The sequence below is a fragment of the Schistocerca serialis genome, chromosome 5 (genome assembly GCF_023864345.2).
Source record: "Schistocerca serialis cubense isolate TAMUIC-IGC-003099 chromosome 5, iqSchSeri2.2, whole genome shotgun sequence".
Classification (NCBI taxonomy): Eukaryota; Metazoa; Arthropoda; class Insecta; order Orthoptera; family Acrididae; genus Schistocerca; species Schistocerca serialis.
This window is the reverse complement of record NC_064642.1, coordinates 355,840,054-355,863,013: the sequence shown is the minus strand read 5'-3', so window position 1 is coordinate 355,863,013 and position 22,960 is coordinate 355,840,054. Positions and strand designations below refer to the sequence as shown.

The 22,960-nt window shown below is 40.1% G+C and overlaps 1 protein-coding gene across 1 annotated transcript in view; it reads left to right on the top strand.

The window, feature by feature from the left end:
* The window catches only part of LOC126482345 (kynurenine 3-monooxygenase-like), a 180,724-nt gene that overhangs the window by 137,968 nt on the left and 19,796 nt on the right, over positions 1–22,960 (top strand). Inside the window, exons 7-8 of the mRNA XM_050106426.1 lie at positions 5,896–6,147; positions 10,645–10,734. Of these exons, the coding sequence (XP_049962383.1) occupies positions 5,896–6,147; positions 10,645–10,734 (342 nt within the window). The remainder of the gene's footprint in view (positions 1–5,895; positions 6,148–10,644; positions 10,735–22,960) is intronic.

Sequence of the window (22,960 nt, the reverse complement as noted above, 5' to 3'; positions counted from 1 at the left end):
AGGAATTTCACAAACTACAGCTGTTAACAGTGTCACAGTGATTGTTGTAGTCAAACAACGCCAACAAAAGGGACTTCATTTCAATGCTGATGACAGAAACAGCAGCAAAGGACAAGTCAATAGAAGACGCCAATGTGATTATAATTAACACCGCTATATGACAAGCTGTTGACTATGATAATGTTACCATCACAGATGAAGATGTAGATATCCTGGTATTGCTGAAAACATTAGCCTCTTCTAAAAATTACGTCTATTTGTAGAAGAGTGGGAGGAACAATTTCTCCAGAATTCTGCAACTGTCAAAATCATGCAAATTCAATCCACAGGAAATTCTATCACACACACACACACACACAAACACACACACACACACACACACACACACACACATACACACACACACACACACACACACACACACACACCATTTTCAAATGCGCGTTTCTGACTGCCCCCTTCCTCTCTCTCCTTACCAGGAAATCTGTTAAACTTGCATGTACATTGTTGCACAAGAGTATGCAATGATTAGGTACAAGAAGACTGTTGATTTGATGAGATATTATGAGTTTGTCTCTGGTACTGTTCTAACTGCTGCACATGTTGAGCTTTCTTGATGAGTTTCCCCCCACATCTGTATTCATCACACACTTTTACTTGACCCCTGGATGGAGGTATAGTGGGAGCAGAAGCTTACAATTCGCTTTTAGCACATTGGCTGCTGAGACAACCCCCACCTCCTTTTTTCAAGGAGCCAGCATACAGCTACTAAAAGAAAAAAAAGTGTGTAATAGGTTCATATGCTGCAGATGTTACATGAAAGTTGATGGCAAGTTGCTTGAAAGATCGGGTTACTATGGGGTCACTCTACAAGCTGCAAAAAGTTCTACTACTCCTACTACTACAAAAAAGTGATAAGAATCTTAACATCAAGCAGGAAACTCATCTTCACATATCTAGGAGTGACAACAATTTTCAGTCAATATGTCTTCACCTGTCTTATGTAGGGGAAAGATAATCATGGAACATTCACCAACAGGAATGACGTCCAAAATTATAACACGTGCAGTAAGGAAGACAATGATATCCCAAGCTGTCGACTCTCTATGATAAGGGACAGTTTTCCAACAGAAGCAATTAAAATGTTCAACCATCTAAATGCTAAAATGCAGCCCTTGAACTTGGTGAAATTTCAGGGAAAGATCTCACAAAACATATGGCGAAAACCACTGTACAGTTTAAATGAGTCCTTTGACAGTGAAACAGCAAATTGGCCTTCCTAAACAATGCACTGCTATATGAAATGAAGTGAACATGTACTTGTTAAAAATTTCTTACTCTATATGTGATTAAGTGTTATGCTATACTTATGTAAATTTGTTCTGTATTACCGGTATTATACATGATTATGCTAATTGCTTTTTGTATTACAATGTTCATATTATCTTGTAACACTGACACAATTTATCCAGTCTTAATTGGTGAATGACATAGCTATGGTAATTAATGGCAATAATAAATGGTAAGGTAGAGCAGATCCCAGGCTGAGACAATGTAAATCAGCCATGAAAGATGTAGTTTCGAAAACACTACTACTGATAAAGTAGCATAACATGATTGGTTGTGACTGTGCTAGATCATATTAGGTTGATATACACCATTTGAATAAGTAATAGAGTAAACATCAGGAAGGCGTGATGTGTTTTTTGCGAAACATAAGAGAGATGAGATTGTCTATGGAGGTACAAAGACAAATGGTGTTTTGCATAACTGGTGAACCTTACATCCTAAAATTTTAACTACAAACACAGTAAACACAAGGAGCTGAAAATCCAAATGACGAAATTTTCTCATGTTGGTCACACCACTATTTTAACAAAATTGGCACTGAAAGTTCAGATACTGCAAATTTTTTGGAATAGTGGTCAACAGTTACAGCTGATGTGTATTCAAAAATATTCATTGAACTGGGACATGCCATCCAAAATCAACAGTGCAGGAACTGTAGCCCAGAATAGTGAACCTCCATGACTACAGATGTCCACAGACAGCTGCACTTATCAAGGATTAGATTCAATATTCTGTGAATTACCTTTTATAGCACTTGAAATAATGGTTTGGTGAACAATGATTTGTAGATGGCAAGGACCTCAAGCCTGCCATTGTAAAATGCTTTAGTCCTCAGGTGGAGAAATTCTATGCATGGGTTTGAAGTGTGGAATGATTGGGTGGACACCCACCCCATAACACTGTTGTCAACCTTTCTCCCAAAACTCTGGCCCCTGCAGAAGTCTCAGCACTTTCTATGGGCCTCACCTTTGACCTCTAACATGGGGTGTCACTGAGCAGAATATAAGAGAATAAAACTAACACTTTTATTTACATGCCCAGTTGTGCAATGGATTTCCATTAACAAAAAATTGTCCAACTAATAAAATTTGCATCACATATGAAGAACTTGCATTTGTATTGCTTGCCTTTATTTCATCTGAGGTTTCAAATACAAAGAAAGTTGCCAGTTAGTTCTGAACATTCTTACAAGAAGTAACATCTACTCGTGTATATGGGTAAAATGGACAATAATGCATCATAATTTAATCACTTAAGTGTAATTTATTACAAAGAACACATTATTTATAAGTTCAAATCGTTGTTGACTTGGACTCACCTTCAGCCTTAAACATATAAGTTCAGATGTGCTAGCCTTGTAAATGACCTACTTTTTCTTTACTCATTCTTCACTGTGGAAACACATATCACTGACACCAGCCAACCAGAACCCCACACAGGTTCTTTTACTCTGTGAGCACAACTTCCTGAATGTTATTTCTGCAGTAGAAACACTTGCTCTTCAACAATTGGAACAGCTCCCAGGACCATCTGAAGAAGCTACCCTAGCTACTTCTGTCCTATGTATGGAAAGAATCTCCATCTCTAATCACCCCCCCCCCCTTTCCCCTGTCCAACCATCATAGCTTGTAGACTATATCTTGCTGACTTATTCCACTTACCACATTCCCAAAAACTTCATCCCTCCATGAACACACTGCTCCTGAATAGCCACCCTGTAACACTCTCTTCAACCTTTTGTGCCAAAACTTGTCCCCTGCAAAAGTCTCATCACTTTCTAAAGGCCTCACCTTCAGCCTTAAACATAAGTTCAGATGTGCTAGCCTTGTAAATGACCTTCTTTTTCTTTACTCATTCTTCACTGTGGAAACACATATCACTGACACCAGCCAACTAGAACCCCACACAGATTCTTGTTTAAAACAGTTCCAACCTTCCCTCCAACCATGATTCTCCTGCCCTTCCATCCAATCATCCCCTGGCAACCTCTCAGGAGCTAACCTGGACTCACCTTTCTTTGCTAAATCCCTCTCCAGAGAGTCCAACATCACTTCTAAAGATTGCGTAGCTGTATGTAACCTGAAAACCAATCCAGGCCTTATTATCCATCCCACAGACACAGGCTCCACCACAGTGGTCTTGGGTCATAGTGACTATGTGGCTGATGGTCTCCACCAACTTTCTGACACTTTGCATACAAACCTTACAACCTTGATGCTATCCCAAAATTCCAGTAGGACCTCCACAGCACCTCAAGACCTTAGGTCCATCCCAAAACCTAACACCTGAATCCCTCTCTCTCCTCACAGTAGCAATGTCCTGCATTCCTACCTTCTATGTACTCTCCAAACTCAACCCTCATGTGTCCCTACTGGTCATCCCATTGTGGCTGGGTACAATGCTACCATAGAATGAACCTCTAGATTTGTTGACCAACACCTTCAAACTACTGTTCATAACTTTCTATCATACATTCAAGGGACAGCTCACTTCCTTCACCACTTTTCCACAGTTTCTGTCCCATTATCACCAGACTCCTAGCACACAGCTGTGGGTGTGATGTCTTTATATGCAAATGTCCCTCATGTCCATTGCCTTGCTGTGATGGAACACACCTTTCCCAACGTCCTCCAGATACCATCCCACCAACTCTTTCATAGACTCCTAGAAAACCACATCCTGACCCACAATTCTTTTACTTTTGAAGGCCAAATCTGTAAATGAATTGATGTTATTGGCATGGGTACTCACACTGCACCACCATATGCCAACTTATTTATAGGCTGTCACCATTCCATGTCAAAAAGTCTCTTCCTTACAGCCTCATCGCCGGTGAATGCAGTACCTGGAGTAGAAAGCAGGAGCTTTTATTTGACGGACAGTAGCCTACCCAGTGCATCCACAAACATGTCTCCCATGCTATCTGCTCCTCTGACATCAGTTAACCTGTTAACCAGCCACTGACCAGCACTACTTCAATTATGCAGTATCACCATGGCCTTGAAAAGCTCAACTACATCCTTCACCAGGGCTTTGACTATCTCTTGTCATGCCCTGAGGGGGAGGATATTCTACCCACATTACCCAAAGTTATGTTATGCCACCCATTCAACCTATAGAATATCCTTATCATGCCTATTCCAATCCTGCTCTCAATCCTGTAACCTATAGTTCATCCCCTTATGGTTGAGCTGGATGCAAGACTTGTCCTATACATCCACTCACCATCTCCTACCACAATCCAATCACTGGCGTTTCCTATCCAATAAAAAGCTGGACATGTGAAATCAGCCATGTCATATATCAGAAATACTGCAATTACTGTTTGGCATTCTTTGTGGGTGTGACAAGTAACTAAATTTCTACTCATGTGAACGGCCACCACCAGACTGTGGCAGATCACAAATTTGACCATCCAGTTGCCAAATGTGTTGTGCACCATAATTCAAATGACTTCAACAGTTACTTCACAATGCAAGTTCTTTGGATACTTCCTTCCAGCACTGTAATATGCAGGTGGAAATTGCCTCTCCATCATATCCTACACTCATGCCCCTCTGGCCTAAATCTCTACTAACCTGTCTCCTAATGCTTTTCCTTACCTTTTCCCTTCTCTCTTCTGCCTACACCACTCCTTCCCCATCCAGATCATATACTGCCTTTTCCCCGCCACTCTTCCTCCCCTGCCATGAGGGGATTTCTCCCTCTCTCTCTCTCTCTCTCTCTCTCTCTCTCTCTCTCTCTCTCCTCTCCCTCTCATTCCATCCCCCCTCCCCATCCTCTCTCCTATCTCTCTTCTGTCTCTGTGTCCTTCCTCATCTCCACCTTCCTCTCCTATCCTCCCCTCCCTTTTCCACCTTCTCCCTCGCTCTGCCTCTTACATTAAACTCCTTTCGTCTTGTTGTACAGCTGCTGAGTCATTTGTTGACAGCCCTGCCTTGCACTAACCCATTACCTCCTCCACGTCTTATGCATCCTTCCCTACCCTTTCCCCACCTCCATCTGTCCAGGCTACTACTATCAATAATCAACAATTAATCTTGCCATGGCCATGGGTGTGTGCGTCTGGATAACTGTTTGGTTATGTGAGTAAATGCATTTACTTCTACTAGAGGGAGCGAGAGCTTGAAAGCTAGTGTAAATACTTTTTTCTGTTGCATATTTCTATACATCACACATCAGTTAACTATACATGAGTGGTTGTCTTTCCTTTTATTTTACATTTCCACCCAGGAATTTTCATCATTGTTATGGATTTATATTAAAATGATTTGCTAATTGGATAACAAGTATTGCATTATATGTGAAACTGATGTCTGTAATTAGTTATTCTACACTCAGCCAACACTGATATACAGTGCAGTGAATGTAAAAACCTTTTATTTACAAGATCACTTTAATATATTGAAATCTAATATAAATGGAATGATATTACATTATTCACTACAAAGAATTGCATGAACAAAGTAATTAGCTCACCCACAGCTTATATATTTTGGTAAATAAAATATTCTGTTTCTGAAGTATGCTGTCAAATGTCCACAGTTTGCAATGGCTGAGCAGTACCTGCATGTTTGGCCCCGAGGTTCCTTTATGATGATCGCCCTGCCCAACCAGGACTGCTCATGGACTGTAACTCTCTTCATGTCCTTCGAACAATTTGAAGCACTTGACACGACCAAAGCACTGCTAGACTTCTTTGGACAACACTTTCCTGATGCACTGCCACTCATTGGGACTGAGCGGTTAATCAAAGACTACTTCTCCACAAAGCCTTCACCACTAATCTCCATTAAGGTTTGTTGTGAATGCAAATAAATCATGTTTTTACATCAAGAAGCCCTTGCTTCACATTTAATTTATAAGCTTTTCAGTGACTAATGCAAGGATACAGCAGTAATCAGGTTTAATTGTACAGTATATCAATGTATTGTTTGTTCCAGTGGTAACAAGTTCAAAGGCTAGTCAGTGAGTTAGCATCATTTTAATATCTACATTGTTCTTTGTGTTTTCTCTTTGGGCTGTTATTAACATAGAGGCAATACACATAGTTCAACAGTTTTTGACTATTGATACTTTTCTGAATGTAAGTCATAAACTCAGTACATTACTGAAAAGAAGCATAATATGCACAATTTGCATGTGAAAAGCATACATTCAGCATTTGGTTGATGATAGTTATTACATTCGTTGCAAAAGAGTTACTTTATGTTTATGTTGCAAGTTGAAACTAGAACATGGCCTCCAAAAAAAAAAAAAAAAAAAAAAAAAAAAAAACCTCGAGCTGCTGGAAAACACAATATGAACTTTTTCCATTGTTCATGTTAAATCAATAACTGCCAGATACTTGAAGCAAAATGGCCCTAAACATCACTAGACCATTCTCCTCAAACATGCTAATATTCTTTGTGCCTTCACTTTAAGCCTGCGGCTCAGGATGTTAGTATGGTGATAGATAATGATTTTATGCAAGAAGCTGAAATTAAAAAAAAATATATGCTTAATCAACAGTAACTAGTTGTCACATCACATGGCAGAAAGTTAGCCAAATTGTGTAACTTGGTTCTATATACTATTGAGAAACAATCTGGGAAAGTGATAATGCTGGTTAATGGGAAAAAACAATTACATTGGAGAAAGTACAAAAAGGTGTAGAAAGCTGTCAAATCTATAATTAACTGCATGCTAGCATTAATGTAAACATGTTTCTCAGTAGTTTCATATCCATCTTGGAAAGCTGTGTCTCCAAATTACTAAACACAGTGGTCCAGAACAAAAGGAAAATCACTACTGTCATGGTTATGAGAGTGCCTTCGATGTGGTGGTGGTGGTGGTGGCGGTGATGGGGAGGGGAGGGGGGCGGAAGGGGGAAAGGGCAACAGAGAAAAAAGAGAGAGGGAGAGAAACAGATTTGCAAATTCTCAATGCACAAAAGTACTGAAATGGTAAGGAAACATTGCAAAAAATAAATAAATAAATGAAAACTAGGCATATGTATGTCTGACTGAAATATACCATAATCGAATTAAAATTAAATATAATTAAAACTGAAATAGGAAAAGAAGCAACAGAAGATGAATCTATTTCTACCAAAGAGGATGGGAATATTATGACGGTTGTACATGTGTCATAGTTAATGTCAAAACAATGAAAACTCCAGGTAGGAATATCAATAATGTCAGAAAAGACAGATTGCTACTTATTGTAATGGAGATGGGTCTGAGCTGCTGGAGTTGATGGTCATGAGTGCATTAGCTATGCTTACTTGTGTGTATGAATGAGTGTGTGTTTCTGTTTTGCTGGTGAAGACTGTGACCAAAAGCTTTGTGTAAGTATCTTTTAATTGTGCCTGTCTGCAAATTAACACATGTTCTTTACAATATGTAGCAATCTATCTTTTACTACATTGTTGATGTAGTTAATAATAATTATTCTTTTAAAAATCAGTGTTGACATTGTTGCAGTTGGTTTAGAAGAGAAAGTAGAGCTGCACAGGAAATTCGGTGCAACTAAAATTTCTCTCAAATCCCCTTCAAAAATAAGGCAAAAGGCATAAGTTAGTATGAGCACGTTTGGTGTTTCTGAAGGCTATGAAGGTCTCCTCTAGATGGCCCTAGACTGGCTCAGGTTCATTGATGATATCTTCATGATCTGGACCCAGGGCCAAGGCACTCTATCTTCATTCCTTTACAACCTCAACACCTTCTCTCCCATCCATTCCACATGGTCCTCCTCAATGCAGCATGCTACCTTCTTAGATGTTGATGTCCTCCTCTCTGATGGCTCCATCTGCACCTCTGTCCACACTGAACCCACCAACCACCAACAGTACCTGCATTTTGACAGCTGTTATCCCTTTCACACCAAAAAATCCCTCCCATATAGTCTGGCTACCTGGAGAGGGCATATCTGCAGTGACAAAACTCTCTTGCTCAGTATGCTGACGGTCTCACCAAGTCCTTCACAGACAGGCATTATCCCCCAGAAGTAGTCTGCAAACAGATATCCCCTGCCATTTCCCCTCACAACACAATTCTCCCAACATCCCCAAAACCAGCCACAAAGGAGTGTGCGTTTTATCACCCAGTACCACCCTGGACTGGAACAACTGAACCCCATTCTTCACTAGGGCTTTGATTACCTAGCATTGTGCCCTGAAATGATGGACATCCTACCAGAGATATCGCCCATTCCTCCTAAAGTGGTGTTCTGTCACCCACCCAGTCTCCACAACATCCTAGTCCATCCCTATGACGATTCCAACCCCCACCCCTTGCCACAAGCATCACACTCCTGTGGAAGATGCAGCTGCAAAACCTACCAAATCAACCCACCCAGCACTTCCTATTCCAGTCCTGTCACAGGTTTATCCTACCCCATCAGTGGCCAGACCACCTGTGAAAGCAGCCATGTCATTTACCAGTTCTGCTGCTATCACTGCACAGCTTTTTATATTGGTATGACTACGAACCACTGTCCATCAGGATGAACAGCCACCGCCAAATTGTGGCCAAGAGCAAAGTAGACTGCCCGTGGCACAACATGCAGCTGAACATAACATTGTAGATTTCAATGGCTGCTTCACTACCCAAGCCATCTTGATCCTTCCCCCCACCACCAGGTTTTCTGAACTGTGAAGATGGGAGTTATCCTTACAACGCATTCTCTGCTCCCATAATTATCCTGGACTCAACCTATGGTAACATATTGTTCCCCTACCCTGTCTGTCCTATCATATCCTCCCCATTCTCATCTTCCACCTTGTTAATTTGTAGCCCTCTGCCAATGTATTCACTTGTCTTTCCCTGTTCCTCTCCTTTTTTGTTCCTTTTTTCCCCACATCCCTGCCCAACAACCTCCTGACACTGCACCTGTCATCATTCTAATCCCTGCAAGTCTCCCTCCCCACCTGGATGCTGCTATGCCTTTTCCTTCCCCATCCCCTCCAGATTGCTGCTTGCATCCCACATGATGTTGTAATCCGGCCGGAGATGCAGGAGTTGGTGGTTGTGTGTGCATGAGGTGTGCTTGCTTGCGTGTGTGTGTGTGTGTGTGTGTGTGTGTGTGTGTGTGTGTGTGTGTGTGTGTCCTCTTTACTGACAGAGACTGTGGCCTAAAGCTCTATGTAGGAGTCTTTTAATCATTGTCTGCAGCTTGATATGTCTTCTTTACAATAAGTAGCAATTATCTATTCCTACTTTGTTGATATTCCTACCTGGAGTTTACATTGTTTGATTTAATCTTATATGTTGTTGATTCAATAGTAATAATTATACTGGGTCATCAGAAAGGTGTTTTCAGCGTTTTGAGATTAATATCATTTAAACAACACAGAAATCATGGAACACTTGGTAGCAATTTCCAACATCTTCTGTCAAAAGCAGTTCTCCAGTTCATTAAATAAGGTAACTTTTCCACAACAATTTTATAAACATTTTCTGCCAAATTTTATCTCACATGCCTCCATGTTACCAAACCAAGCACCGAAGATATTTCCAAAGCAGCAAAGCATGTGCTACACCAATGTATAAAAAGCTAAGTGTAAAGCAATATCTGTCTGTGAGGTGTGTATGTCTGCAGTGCCATCTGTTCTTTTTCATTTTTTTCAATGTATTTCTTCATGGCAAGGTGTGTTTGTAAGTCCCCCCCCTCCCCAGCATAGTCACTCATAGCAGAGTTCATATTTCATACCAAAATTATTGCAAATGTTGACAAGAATTGTAAAGATAATACCATAAAAATAATAACAGCAATTCTGCAAATATCATGATTTACCTCTTTTGAAATCAAACTCTTATATACAGAGCTAGACATTTATATCATATATCTACAGATATCACCTCTTCTATCTTTAGATAAGTGGGCATGACACACAAAGTTATTTTTTTTCTCTTCTTCTATTACTATTTTACAGAATTATTTATAGTTGATACTTACTGATAGTTTATAAGAACTCCTATCATAACAGAATAACTATCTTATTTGGAAACATAACAGTAGAGATATCAGTATTTTTTGATTGCCAGAGTAATGGTTGATTATCAGTCCTGTCACAAGATACAGATTTTGGCTAACAGATTTTGTATACAATTCAACTGAAGAGTTTGATAAACGTTCTGGAAAATTAAATTGGTACCCATTTGTTACCACATTGGAAGCAGAAATGAGCTTTTACTGCTTTTTTACATAACATATTTTGTTAATCATAAGTAAACCAATTGCAGCATGATGAGTTACATATGTGATATTATTAGCCACAAGCATAGGAATGATCAGACAATATTTATGTTGTAGTGCAATCCCTACCATGTTGGCAGTTCAGTCATTATAGTTGGAGATGCAGCCCATGCAATGGTTCCCTTTTACGGGCAGGGAATGAATGCGGTAAGTCTTTCAGTGTAAGGTGCTTTCTATTTCTTTTATCTAGCTGAGACTACAAAAGACATGCCATTAAATATGTCTGAGCTATATAGCAAGTGCTTATGTTGTTCCTCATAAGTATTTGAATGATTTTTTACATTATTTGAAAGATGTGAACAGCTAACAATATACAAATAAGAACTTAAGATGCTGAACTAAGTACTTTATAATGAATTACAGCACATTCAAAGCCAGTCCACAGATGTTACTGTAAATTTCATCAAGATCAGGATCTGTGCTGTAGCAAATACTCTCGTATTTCACTTCATATAATTGCACAACCCGTAAAATAAGTGGTAAACGCACTGTAACCTACTTCCGCATTAGTGGAGGGATTCATTTTCTAAATAATGTTCTGAGTTATGCACATCAATCAATGATAAGTAAAATCACAAATCTGTCTGATTGACACAAAGATATTTTATGTATGAGAGGAAAATGCAATATAACAATAAATTAATTTTGAAATGCAAATATCTTAAACTGCTGAAGATTTCCATCTGTATTCATGTAAGAATCCCAACTAAAGTATAAATGTGACCCAATAACATTAATGGGGGCAGACAAATAAAGAAAATAAAGTGTTATTGAGAACTGCTGAAGATGTTTGTTAATATTTACACAATAATATTGATTCCTCCTAAAATGAAAAACTGACTTAATAACATTACTGAGGATGGACAAATGATGAAAAACATGTAATTGAATGAAGTAGATTTCTGTGTTTCAGTGTTACTAAACAAGCATTCACTACAACAGTCATTTGTTAAAATGAGCTTTTATGCACTAAACAGTGTAAAGTATAATTTATTATAAACTATGATGATTAATAGGTTTGTAATAATTCTGTAAGATGGTGATAATATATATCTGAGTATTTCTTTGCTGTCCATCCAGTTGTGATCTTTGACTGCCCTAAATACAAAACTTTCTCAAGCGGTCTCATGAATTCATTGACAGTTGGTACTATTTTATTGTCTTATAATTGATTTTAAGGTGTACTTTCAACCATTTATTACTGAAGTTTTATCTGCCCTCAAAATGAAGAGTATAGTGCCATCAGCAAAATGATCATGGTTCAAAGCTTGTTTTTCTGTCTGAGATACCTTCACTATCTGAAACTTATTTTTACTTTTCTTGTTTACAATACAGTTCACAACTGAATTTCTTCCCAGCTATTTCTCTGTAATAAAACAAACACTTCAGTTTTGATATTATTTGGTTTTTCTTTTGTTGTCTCTCTTCTGATAATCGTATGTATCCCATTTGATCTTATTCAAATCCTCTTCCAACTCCTGTAAACTATCCTCAGATACACTATGTGATCAAAAATATCCAGACTTCCCCAAAAACATACATTTTTTCATATTAGGTGCACTGTGTTGCCACCTACTGGCAGGTACTCCATATAAGCAACCTCAGTGGTCATTAGACATTCTGAGAGGCACAATGGGGCGCTCCACGGAACTCGCAAACTTTGAATGTGGTCAGGTGATTGGTTGTCACTTGTGTCATACACCTGTATGTGAGATTTCCACACTCCTAAACATCCATAGGTCCACTGTTTCCAATGTGATAGTGAAGTGGAAATATGAACGGACACATACAGAACAAAAGAGTACAGGCCGACCTCGTCTGTTGACTGACAGAGACTGCCGACAGTAGAAGAGAGTTGTAATGTGTAATAGGAAGACATCTACCCAGACCATCACACAGGAATTCCAAACTGCTTCAGGATCCACTGCAAGTACTAGGACAGTTAGGTAGGAGGTGAGGAAACTTGGATTTCATGGTTGAGCAGCTCCTCATAAGCCACACATCATGCTGGTAAATGATGTCTTGCTTGGTGTAAGGATCATAAACATTGGATGATCAAACAGTGTAAAGTGTTGTGTGGAGTGACAAATCATGGTACACAATGTGGTGATCTGATGGAAGGGTGTGGGTATGGCGAAGGCCCAGTGAATGTCATCTGCCAGCATGTGTAGTGCCAATAATAAAATTCAGAGGCAGTGGTGTTATGGTGTGGTCGTGTTTTTCATGGAAGGGGCTTGCTCCCCTTGTTGTTTTGCATTGCACTATCACAGCACAGGCCTACACTGATGTCTTAAGCACCTTCTTGCTTCCCACTGTTGAAGAGCAATTCGGGGATGGTGATTGCATCTCTCAACACGATCGAGCATCTGTTCGTAATGTACGGCTTGTGGCGGAGTAGTTACATGACAATAACATCCCTGTAATGGACTGGCCTGCACAGAGTCCTGCTCTGAATCTTATAGAACACCTTTGGGATGTTTTGGAATGCCGACTTCATACCAGGCCTCATCGACCAACATTGATACCTCTCCTCAGTGCAGCACTCTGTGAAGAATGGGCTGCCATTCCCCGAGAAACCTTCCAGCACCTGATTAAAAGTATGCCTGCAAGAGTAGAAGCTGTCATCAAGGCTAAGGGTGGGCCAACATCATATTGAATTCCAGCATTACTGATGGAGGGTGCCATGAACTTGTAAGTCATTTTCAGCCAGGTGTCTGTATACTTTTGGTCACATGGTGTTTTTATTGCACCCAAAGTCCGCCCCTGGTATCTGAGTGGTCAGCGTGAGAGAAGGTCAATCCTAAGGGCCTGGGTTTGGTTCCCGGCTGGGTCGGGGATTTTCTCCACTCAGGGACTGGGTGTTGTGTTGTTCTAATCATCATCATTTCATTCCCACTGATGCGCAAGTCACCGAAGTGGCGTCAAATCGAAAGACTTGCACCTGGCGAACAGTCTACCCGACGGGAGGCTTTAGTCACACGACATTTATTATTTATTGCACTCAAAATAAAAAGATTTTTTGTTTATTTATTTATTTATTTATAGAGCTGAAGTAGTTAAGTTTCTGTGGTCCATTTTATTCTCTATTTAGCAAAGCTTAATTTAATGAGGAGTGGTTGCAGAAGTAGCTGGGTATGCCCCTAGCTCTGAAGTCATTTCCCAAATTCCTGTCATCCATTCATCACAAAACTCTTTCTCCTAGGCAGGAATACCAATTTCCCACATACTTAAAGCAGTAGGGCCTTTGATGGCCTTCTTATAGTACAGTAGGCTCGCAGGAAGTGAAGAGTTTGGCAGTATACATGAACAATGCTAAACCTTGGCAGAACTTCGTTCACAGTGTTCTTGCCCATGAAATGAAAGTTCCTGAATCTCAGAGCCTGAGATTGACACAACAAGTTCACTTGCAGACAATATGTCACAAGAGTTCTCAAGACTTCAGTCAATATTGCCAGTGAACAATCAGACAGTCTTTGTGATCCACATAAAATATTTACCCCAGATAGTAGCAGTCTTTGGTTCATCACACAGTCTGTAGCATGGGTTATTAAACAGCCCATGACGCCTCCCTAAAATAGATTTCAAACTGCAGTTATCTGAGCATACATGGCAAATATCCATGTACTTGGTGGCCATCAAATTGTAGTTAGTGAAGGAACAGAAGTGTTACTAGAATGAAAAACAAAATATTTCCTGATTCTGTACCACATGAATGTATGACTTTGGATGTATCAGTTTTCTGGAAAAGAACAGTATGAACTGTTTCAAAACTAGTGCAACAAATAGAGGCAGGTCTGTAGAACTATATCAGTGCTTGAAAATATAATGCAACTGGATTGTAGTGGCAGACAACACACATATTCAAATTTGCAAGCTTTCATAGCCAGTGGATCCTTCATCTGACAGAATATATCTATTACATTACATTATAATTTGAAAGTAGTGGCAGCCAAACATCTTAGTACATGTAGTTTGTAAAACTGAAACAATTAACATTTCTAATACCTCTTGAAAAAGTTGACAGTAGCTGCTTGGACATGCCACCTTCTGATGATAAAAATTTTGAGTGAACTATACTGATATTTAAGATGGGTTCTAGTAAAACATTGAGAAAGACTATTAAAAATGAGAGTGAAAATTTTAACAAGTCAACATGTAGAGAATGTTTTACACACATCATAAAACATATTTTTGTGATGTTACAATGAAAACAATCTATTTTTGACAATGTAATGTAATTGAATAGATAAAAAATCTACTCACCAAGCAGCAGCAGAACATGCACATAAAAAAAGCTTATAATTATGCAAGCTTTCAGAGCCAGTGGCTCCTTCTTCTGGCAAAAGGGGTGAAGAGGAAAGAAGAGGGGTGAAGGAAAAGGAAATACTCAGAAAAGGAAAGTCTCAGACTTTCCTTCTCATCCAATCCCATCTGGTAAGTCTTCCCTGTTCCCTGACCCTTCATTCTTTTTTTAGACACCTCCAGTCCGTTTCCTTCACCCCTCTTCCTTCCCCTTCAACACTTCTGCCAGAAGATGGAGCCACTGGTTCTGAAAGCTTGCACAACTATGATCTTTTTTGTGTGTGTTCTGCAGCTGCTTGGTGATATCTATCCAATAATTACATAATGTTTTTGTGATGGGATTTTTCATTATTAATGGTTGCTTAACCTGCTTTTGAGTATCCTTTAGTTTGTCAATTCAGTGATAGAGAGAGTTTCATAGCTTTATGCAATGCTGATGATTTACTTGAGGAGGAAGAGGGTGACATGACTAACTACACCATTCTATTTAAAGATTTATGTTGTTATTTTGTTCAGTATACCCATGTATTACTACGCATTTCAGTTTAACACTATTAATATTAATAAAAAGTCACACTGCATACCAAGGGGTACAAATGTTCCATATACGATACGCGAATGCCTCTTAAATAGAAACTACTTCTCAGTCTAAAGTGAAATAGAGGATGAGTTAAAAAGGACTATAACTTTGCAATGATTTATAAATTTATTGAGATAACTTACAGAGTCAACAGATGCATCATTTTTTGGCAACCCCATTCTGCCACAAGGAGCACCAGCATGGTGCATAGTTAAAATGGGCACTTTCACTGGTGCAGAGCATGTTCGCTGTACCTGGATATGCTTGAAAACTTTTTAAATCCACAGACCAATGAAGATGACCAAGATGGGATGGCTTACTTCCAACAAGGTGATGCACCACCTCATTTCCTCACAGAAGTTCGAGTTTTCCTCAATAATTACTTCCCTGATCAGTGGACTGAATGTAAAGGGCCAGTTGCATGGCCATCTCACTATCCAGACTTGACAACACTGGATTTCTTTGTCTCTGGATTCATCCACTACTGTGTGAATGCTCCTCCCCTACCAAACAATTTAGCTGACCTGAAAAATTGAATCTACACTGCCATTGCACAAGTTATGACCAATTTGCTGCAATGAGTGTGGGAAGAAATTAATTTCCTGTGGGATGTTTGCCACATTACAAATGGTAGTCACATCAAACCAAAATGACACTTGACAGTTTTACATGAAACTTGAGGTTGTTTGCTGCAAAATAGCACCTCTACTGATTCTGTAAGTTATCTCAATAAATTTTTATATCTTTCCAAAGTTGTAAAGTTCTTTTTGAGTAACCCTGGATATGTTTACGTAGTTGGTGTCTGAAGTTTTGCATTGCCAATTAGCTTTTAGGTTGGCAGTTACTATAATGTGAAGATGTCAAAGCATTTCTATCATGGTAATGTACAGAATTCAGGAGGATAAACTGCATTTCTAGGTACTACTCATGGTCTATTTTGACAACAGAATGATGTGTACAAAATGACAGAAAATAGAATTCTGGAAGTAGCGTCGCAGATTTGTATCATTTCCCTGCAGAGTAAATGTTCTTTCACAGTTTTAATTTAATAAGTTGGTAATAATTTTCTGTTACCATGTTACACTTATTCATCCAGATAGTACAGAGATTGCTGTGGGTTGCCTATCTATATTTAGTCCCCACAAAGCAAGATTGTTAACTTATTGGGACACACACACACACACACACACACACACACACACACACACACACACTATACCAAACGGGAAAGTGCTGGTAGATAGACACAATTAAAAAACACACACACAAAATTCAAGCTTTCGCAACCACAGGTGCTTCATCAGGAAAGAAGGGAGGAGAGGGAAAGACGAAAGGATGTGGGTTTTAAGGGAGAGGGTAAGGAGTCATTCCAATCCTGGGAGCGGAAAGACTTACCTTAGGGGGAAAAAAGGACAGGTATACATTCGCACACACACACATATATCCATCCACACATATACAGACACAAGCAGACATATTTAAAGGCAGAAACATTCCACGTGGGAAAAATATATCTAAAAAGAAAGATGATGTAACTTACCAAACGAAAGCGTTGGCATGTTGATAGACACATAAACAAACACAAACACACACACAAAATTCACACCTGGCAGTGAAACAGCCTTCACTAAGTATGTGGAAGTCAATGTGTTAAGGCCAGAGAAGGAAAAATGGTGTCCACAAGCAATGACATGCTTACACATCTATGGGAAAACCTATCTTATCATGAATAAAAGATCGTGTACACTTTCCGGGTTACAGGACTGGAGTAAGTGGTGTGGGAAGGTACACGGGACAGGTTTTACACTGGGGGCAGTTACAAGGGTAGGAGCCAGAGGGTAGGGAAGGTGGTTTGGGGATTTCATAGGGATGAACCAAGAGGCTGCGAAGGTTAGGTGGACAGAGGAAAGACACTCTTGGTGGAGTGGGGAGGATTTCATGAAAGATGGATCTCATTTCAGGGCAGGATTTGAGGAAGTTGTATCCCTGCTGGAGAACCACATTCAGAGTCTGATCCAGTCCCAGAAAGTATCCTGTCACAAGTGGGGCACTCTTGGGGTTCTGTGGGAGGTTCTGGGTTCGAGGGGATGAGGAAGTGGCTCTGGTAATTAGCTTCTGTACCAGGTTGAGACGGTAGCTGTGGGATGCGAAAGCTGTTTTCAGGTTGTTGGTGTAATGGTTCAGGAATTCCGAACTGGAGCAGATTCGTTTGCCACGAAGACATAGGCTGTAGGGATAGGGACCGTTTGATGTGGAATGGGTGGCAGCTGTCATAATGGAGGTACTGTTACTTGTTGGTGGGTTTGATGTGGATGGATGTGTGAAGCTGGCCATTGGACAGATGGAGGTCAATGTCAAGGAAGGTGGCATGGGATTTGGAGTAGGACCAGGTGAATCTGATGGAACCAAAGGAGTTGAGGTTGGAGAGGAAATTCTGGAGTTCTTCTTCACTGTGAGTCCAGATCATGAAGATGTCATCAATAAATCTGTACCAAACTTTGGGTTGTCAGGCCTGTGTAACCAATAAGGCTTCCTCTAAGTGACCCATAAATAGGTTGGCATACGAGGGGGCCATGCTGGTACCCATGGCTGTTCCCTTTAATTGTTGGTATGTCTGGCCTTCGAAAGTGAAGAAGTTGTGAGTCAGGATGAAGCTGGCTAAGGTAATGAGGGAAGAGGTTTTAGCTAGGGTGGCAGGTGATCGGCATGAAAGGAAGTGCTCCATCGCAGTGAGGACTATTTGTGTATAAGGAAGTGGCATCAATGGTTACAAGGATGGTTTCTGGGGGTAACAGATTGGGTAAGGATTCCAGGCGTTCAAGAAAGTGGTTGGTGTCTTTGATGAAGGATGGGAGACTGCATGTAATGGGTTGAAGGTGTTGATATACGTAGGCAGAGATACGTTCTGTGGGGGCTTGGTAACCAGCTACAATGGGGCGGCCAGGATGATTGGGCTTGTGAATTTTAGGAAGTAGGTAGAAGGTAGGGGTGCGGGGTGTCGGTGGGGTCAGGAGGTTGATGGAGTGAGGTGAAAGGTTTTGTAGGGGGCCTAAGGTTCTGAGGATTCCTTGAAGCTCCACCTGGACATCAGGAATGGGATTACCTTGGAAAACTTTGTATGTAGTGTTGTCTGAAAGCTGACATAGTCCCTCAGCCACATACTCCCGACAATCAAATACCACGGTCGTTGAACCCTTGTCCGCCGGAAGAATGACGATGGATCAGTCAGCCTTCAGATCACGGATAGCCTGGGCTTCAGCAGTGGTGATGATGGGGGTAGGATTAAGGTTTTTTAAGAAGGACTGAGAGGCAAGGCTGGAAGTGAAGGCTGGAAGTGAGAAATTCCTGGAAGATTTGGAGAGGGTGATTTTGAGGAAGAGGAGGTGGGTCCCGCTGTAACGGAGGACGGAACTGTTCCAGGCAGGGTTCAATTTTGATAGTGTCTTGGGGAGTTGGATCATTAGGAGTAGGCTTAGGATTATTTTTCTTCATGGTAAAATGATATTTCCAGCAGAGAGTATGAGTGTAGGACAGTAAATCTTTGACGAGCACTGTTTGGTTGAATCTGGGAGTAGGGCTGAAGGTGAGGCCTTTGGATAGGACAGAGGTTTCGGATTGGGAGAGAGGTTTGGAGGAAAGGTTAACTACTGAATTAGGGTGTTGTGGTTCCAGATTGTGTTGATTAGAATTTTGAGGTTTTGGGGGGAATGGAGCTGGAAGTGAGAGATTGAGTAGATGGAAGAGACTGGGTCTGTGTGCAATGAGAGGAGGTTGAGGTTTGCTGCAAAGGTTGTGGAGGGTGAGTGAGTTGCCTTTCCAGAGGTGGGAAACCAGGAGATTGGATAGTTTTTTGAGGTGGAGGGTGGCATGCTGTTCTAATTTTCAGTTGGCCTGTAGGAGGATGCTCTGAACAGCTGGCGTGGATGTGGGAGAGGAAAGATTGAGGACTTTAATTAGGGATAGGAGTTGACGGGTGTGTTCATTGGCTGAGTTTATGTGTAGGTGAAGGGTTAGGTGGGTGAGGGCAATGGATTGTTCAGTTTGGAACTGGTATAGGGACTGATGGAAAGAAGGGTTACAGCCAGAGATGGGAACTTTAAGTGTGAGGCCTTTGGGGGTAATGCCAAAAGTCAGACAAGCCTTCACTCACAGTGAAGAAGAACTCCAGAATTTCCTCTCCAACCTCAACTCCTTTGGTTCCATCAGATTCACCTGGTCCTACTCCAAATCCCATGCCACCTTCCTTGATGTTGACCTCCATCTGTCTAATGGCCAGCTTCACACATCCATCCACACCAAACCCACCAACAAGCAACAGTACCTCCATTATGACAGCTGCCACCCATTCCACATAAAACGGTCCCTTCCCTACAGCCTAGGTCTTTGTGGCAAACGAATCTGCTCCAGTTCAGAATCCCTGAACCATTACACCAACAACCTGAAAACAGCTTTCGCATCCCGCAACTACCGTCCCAACCTGGTACAGAAGCAAATTACCAGAGCCACATCCTCATCCCCTCGAACCCAGAACCTCCCACAGAAGAACCCCAAAAGTGCCCCACTTGTGACAGGATACTTTCCGGGACTGGATCAGACTCTGAATGTGGCTCTCCAGCAGGGATACAATTTCCTCAAATCCTGCCCTGAAATGAGATCCATCCTTCATGAAATCCTCCCCACTCCACCAAGAGTGTCTTTCTGTTGTCCACCTAACCTTCGCAACCTCTTGGTTCATCCCTATGAAATCCCCAAACCACCTTCCCTACCCTCTGGCTCCTACCCTTGTAACCGCCCCCAGTGTAAAACCTGTCCCTTGCACCTTCCCACCACCACTTACTCCAGTCCTGTAACCCGGAAAGTGTACGCGATCTTTTATTCATGATAAGATAGGTTTTCCCATAGATATGTAAGCATGTCATTGCTTGTGGACACCATTTTTCCTTCTCTGGCCTTAACACATTGACTTCCACATACTTAGTGAAGGCTGTTTCACTGCCAGGTGTGCAGCTCTATGCATGTAACACTTCTGTGGCCACCACTATACACACAGCATCAGGCACGTGGTTCTGCTATGGCTGCTGATGATCACATGGTAGTCACCATGTTTACTATTTATTTTATTCACCATTCAAAAGATCACACATGTGATATAGTATTTGTCATTAGAATGTTCGTATGTAACACATGATAACAACCATAACGTAATAAACAAGCAAAGCAAATTACATCCCCATAGTGCTTAAATTGAGAACAAACACTTAATACACAGAAAAACACATACTCATGACAAACATACATAGGGCATTAACTGCGCCTTATACACAAACTGTATTGAGAACATTTAACAGAGTTTCTATAAATATTTCATAATTTGAAAATAAATTTAAATTTATTTAAATTATTGAAAGCAAGTAAAGGCTTCAATTTATTGTCTGTGACAGATATTCATTGACTCTGTAGAAGCGTTTATCCATCAGCTATTTTTTTACTTCATGCCTGAATTTACTTTTGTCTTCCAGCGCTTTAATTTGGATGGAAGTGCATTTAAAAGCTTTATACCTAAGTGGCATACATGATTCCGACTTCTGGTTTTTGCCACACAGGAAATCTAGAAGTCTTTACAATGTCTTGTGTTGTGATTGTAGCAGCTAGAGTTTGTTTGAAGATTACAATGATTTTTACAGATCATTCCCAGGCATTTGAAGATATATGTAAATGGTAGTGTTAGTATATTTAGCTGTGTAAATAAGAGTCTTCAGTGTGTTTGTGGTATGTGTGAGTCATGAAACGAATAGCTCTTTTTTCTATAATAAAATGTTCTTTTAAGCTTGACTTGGTTTTGCCCCAAAAACTTATGCTTTAGCTTGCAACTGACTGGAAACGGCCAAAGTATACAGTCCTAGTACATTCTGGGCTGCATACAATGGATATTATTCTTAAGGCAAAACATGCTTAACTGCCTTTCTCAATAAGATATATGACATATTCATTCCATTTTAAATGTTGATGAGTTCACATTCCCAGAAACTTTGCACTACACACCTTTTCTATTTTTTTGTTTTCCAGCATCATGCACGTACTTTCCTCTTGATGCTTACTTTCATACTGTATAAAGTTAGTTTTTTTTGTATTTAAAGTCTGGTTATTTGAATAAAATGATGACTGTAACTATGAGAGCACTTTTTTTCTGCTGTAGTACACAATGATTCTTTTATATTGTTAATTGACTTGACCCTTGTGTCATCTGAAAATAACAGAATTTTGTCTGGAACCTGTTTATCATTGATATAAATTAGAAATAGCAACAGACCCAGTATGCTGCCCTGTGGAACACCTATTTCAGTTAGTTTTAGTTCTGATATAAGTTTAAAATTATGAAAATTATGAGATGACATCAGCTCAACAACTTGTGACCCATTTTGCAGGTGGGATTCAAACCATTTTTTGTCAGTACCCCTAATGCCTATTGCCTAAAGTTTCCATAGTAGTATTTCACAGTATAGAAAGCTTGGGAGAAATTTAAATTAATTCCAACAACATGTTTATTTAACTCCAAATTTCTTACTGTTTCTGTTGTGTAATCAAAGATGGGTGTTTCTGTACTGTAAACTGCTCAAAAACCATTTTCACTGTTATTTATTAGTTTATGTTTTTCTAGATATTTTGCAACCCTGATTTTCATTAATGCCCCAAGTATTTTACAAAAAGCCAGGAGAAAAGATATAGGTTGGTAATTTTCTATTTTGTGCCCATCACCATTTTTGTATAGTGGCATAACTTTAGAGATTTTAAGCCTATCAGGAAATATCCCTTCACTAAAAGATAAGTTTGCTACATGCAGTATAGGTTTGACTTTACATGATTCTGTTTTCTTAATTAAACGGTTGGTTGGTTTGTGGGATTGAAGGGACCAAACTGCTACGGTCATCGGTCCCTTTTTCCAAAATTTCAAGCACCCACACAGAATAAAAACAAACAATGGAAAAGACAGCAGATGTCACAGGACAAGAAAGACTTAGACAGAGACCAGGAAAAAGGAATTAAAATCATACAGAGTGTGACAGTGGTTGGCCGACCATAGAGACAAAAAAGGAAAAGCCAACCACCGAGAAACACATTAAAAACTCGGTCTAAAATTGTAGGCCAAAGGCCAGACTCAACACAAAAAAAGACAAACACTTAGATTAAGTGATAAAAGCCCCCTGCCTGAATAAAATGCAAAACTAAGCCTGTCATGGCAGTGTCATCTGTTAAAAGGGCAGGGGTGTCAGACAGTGCGAACGTCTGCCTGAGCACAGCTAAAAGGGGACACTCCAACAAAATGTGGACCACCGTCATCTTAATTAAATGTTTTCTTCATTACTGATACTTCTTCCACCCCAGATGAAATTTTGAATTTCTAGCTTTTAATAACTTTTAGTACTTCATATTCATCTGTTGAGATTGCCATCATGCTGATATTTACCATTGGAGCCATCACTGTTGGTTATT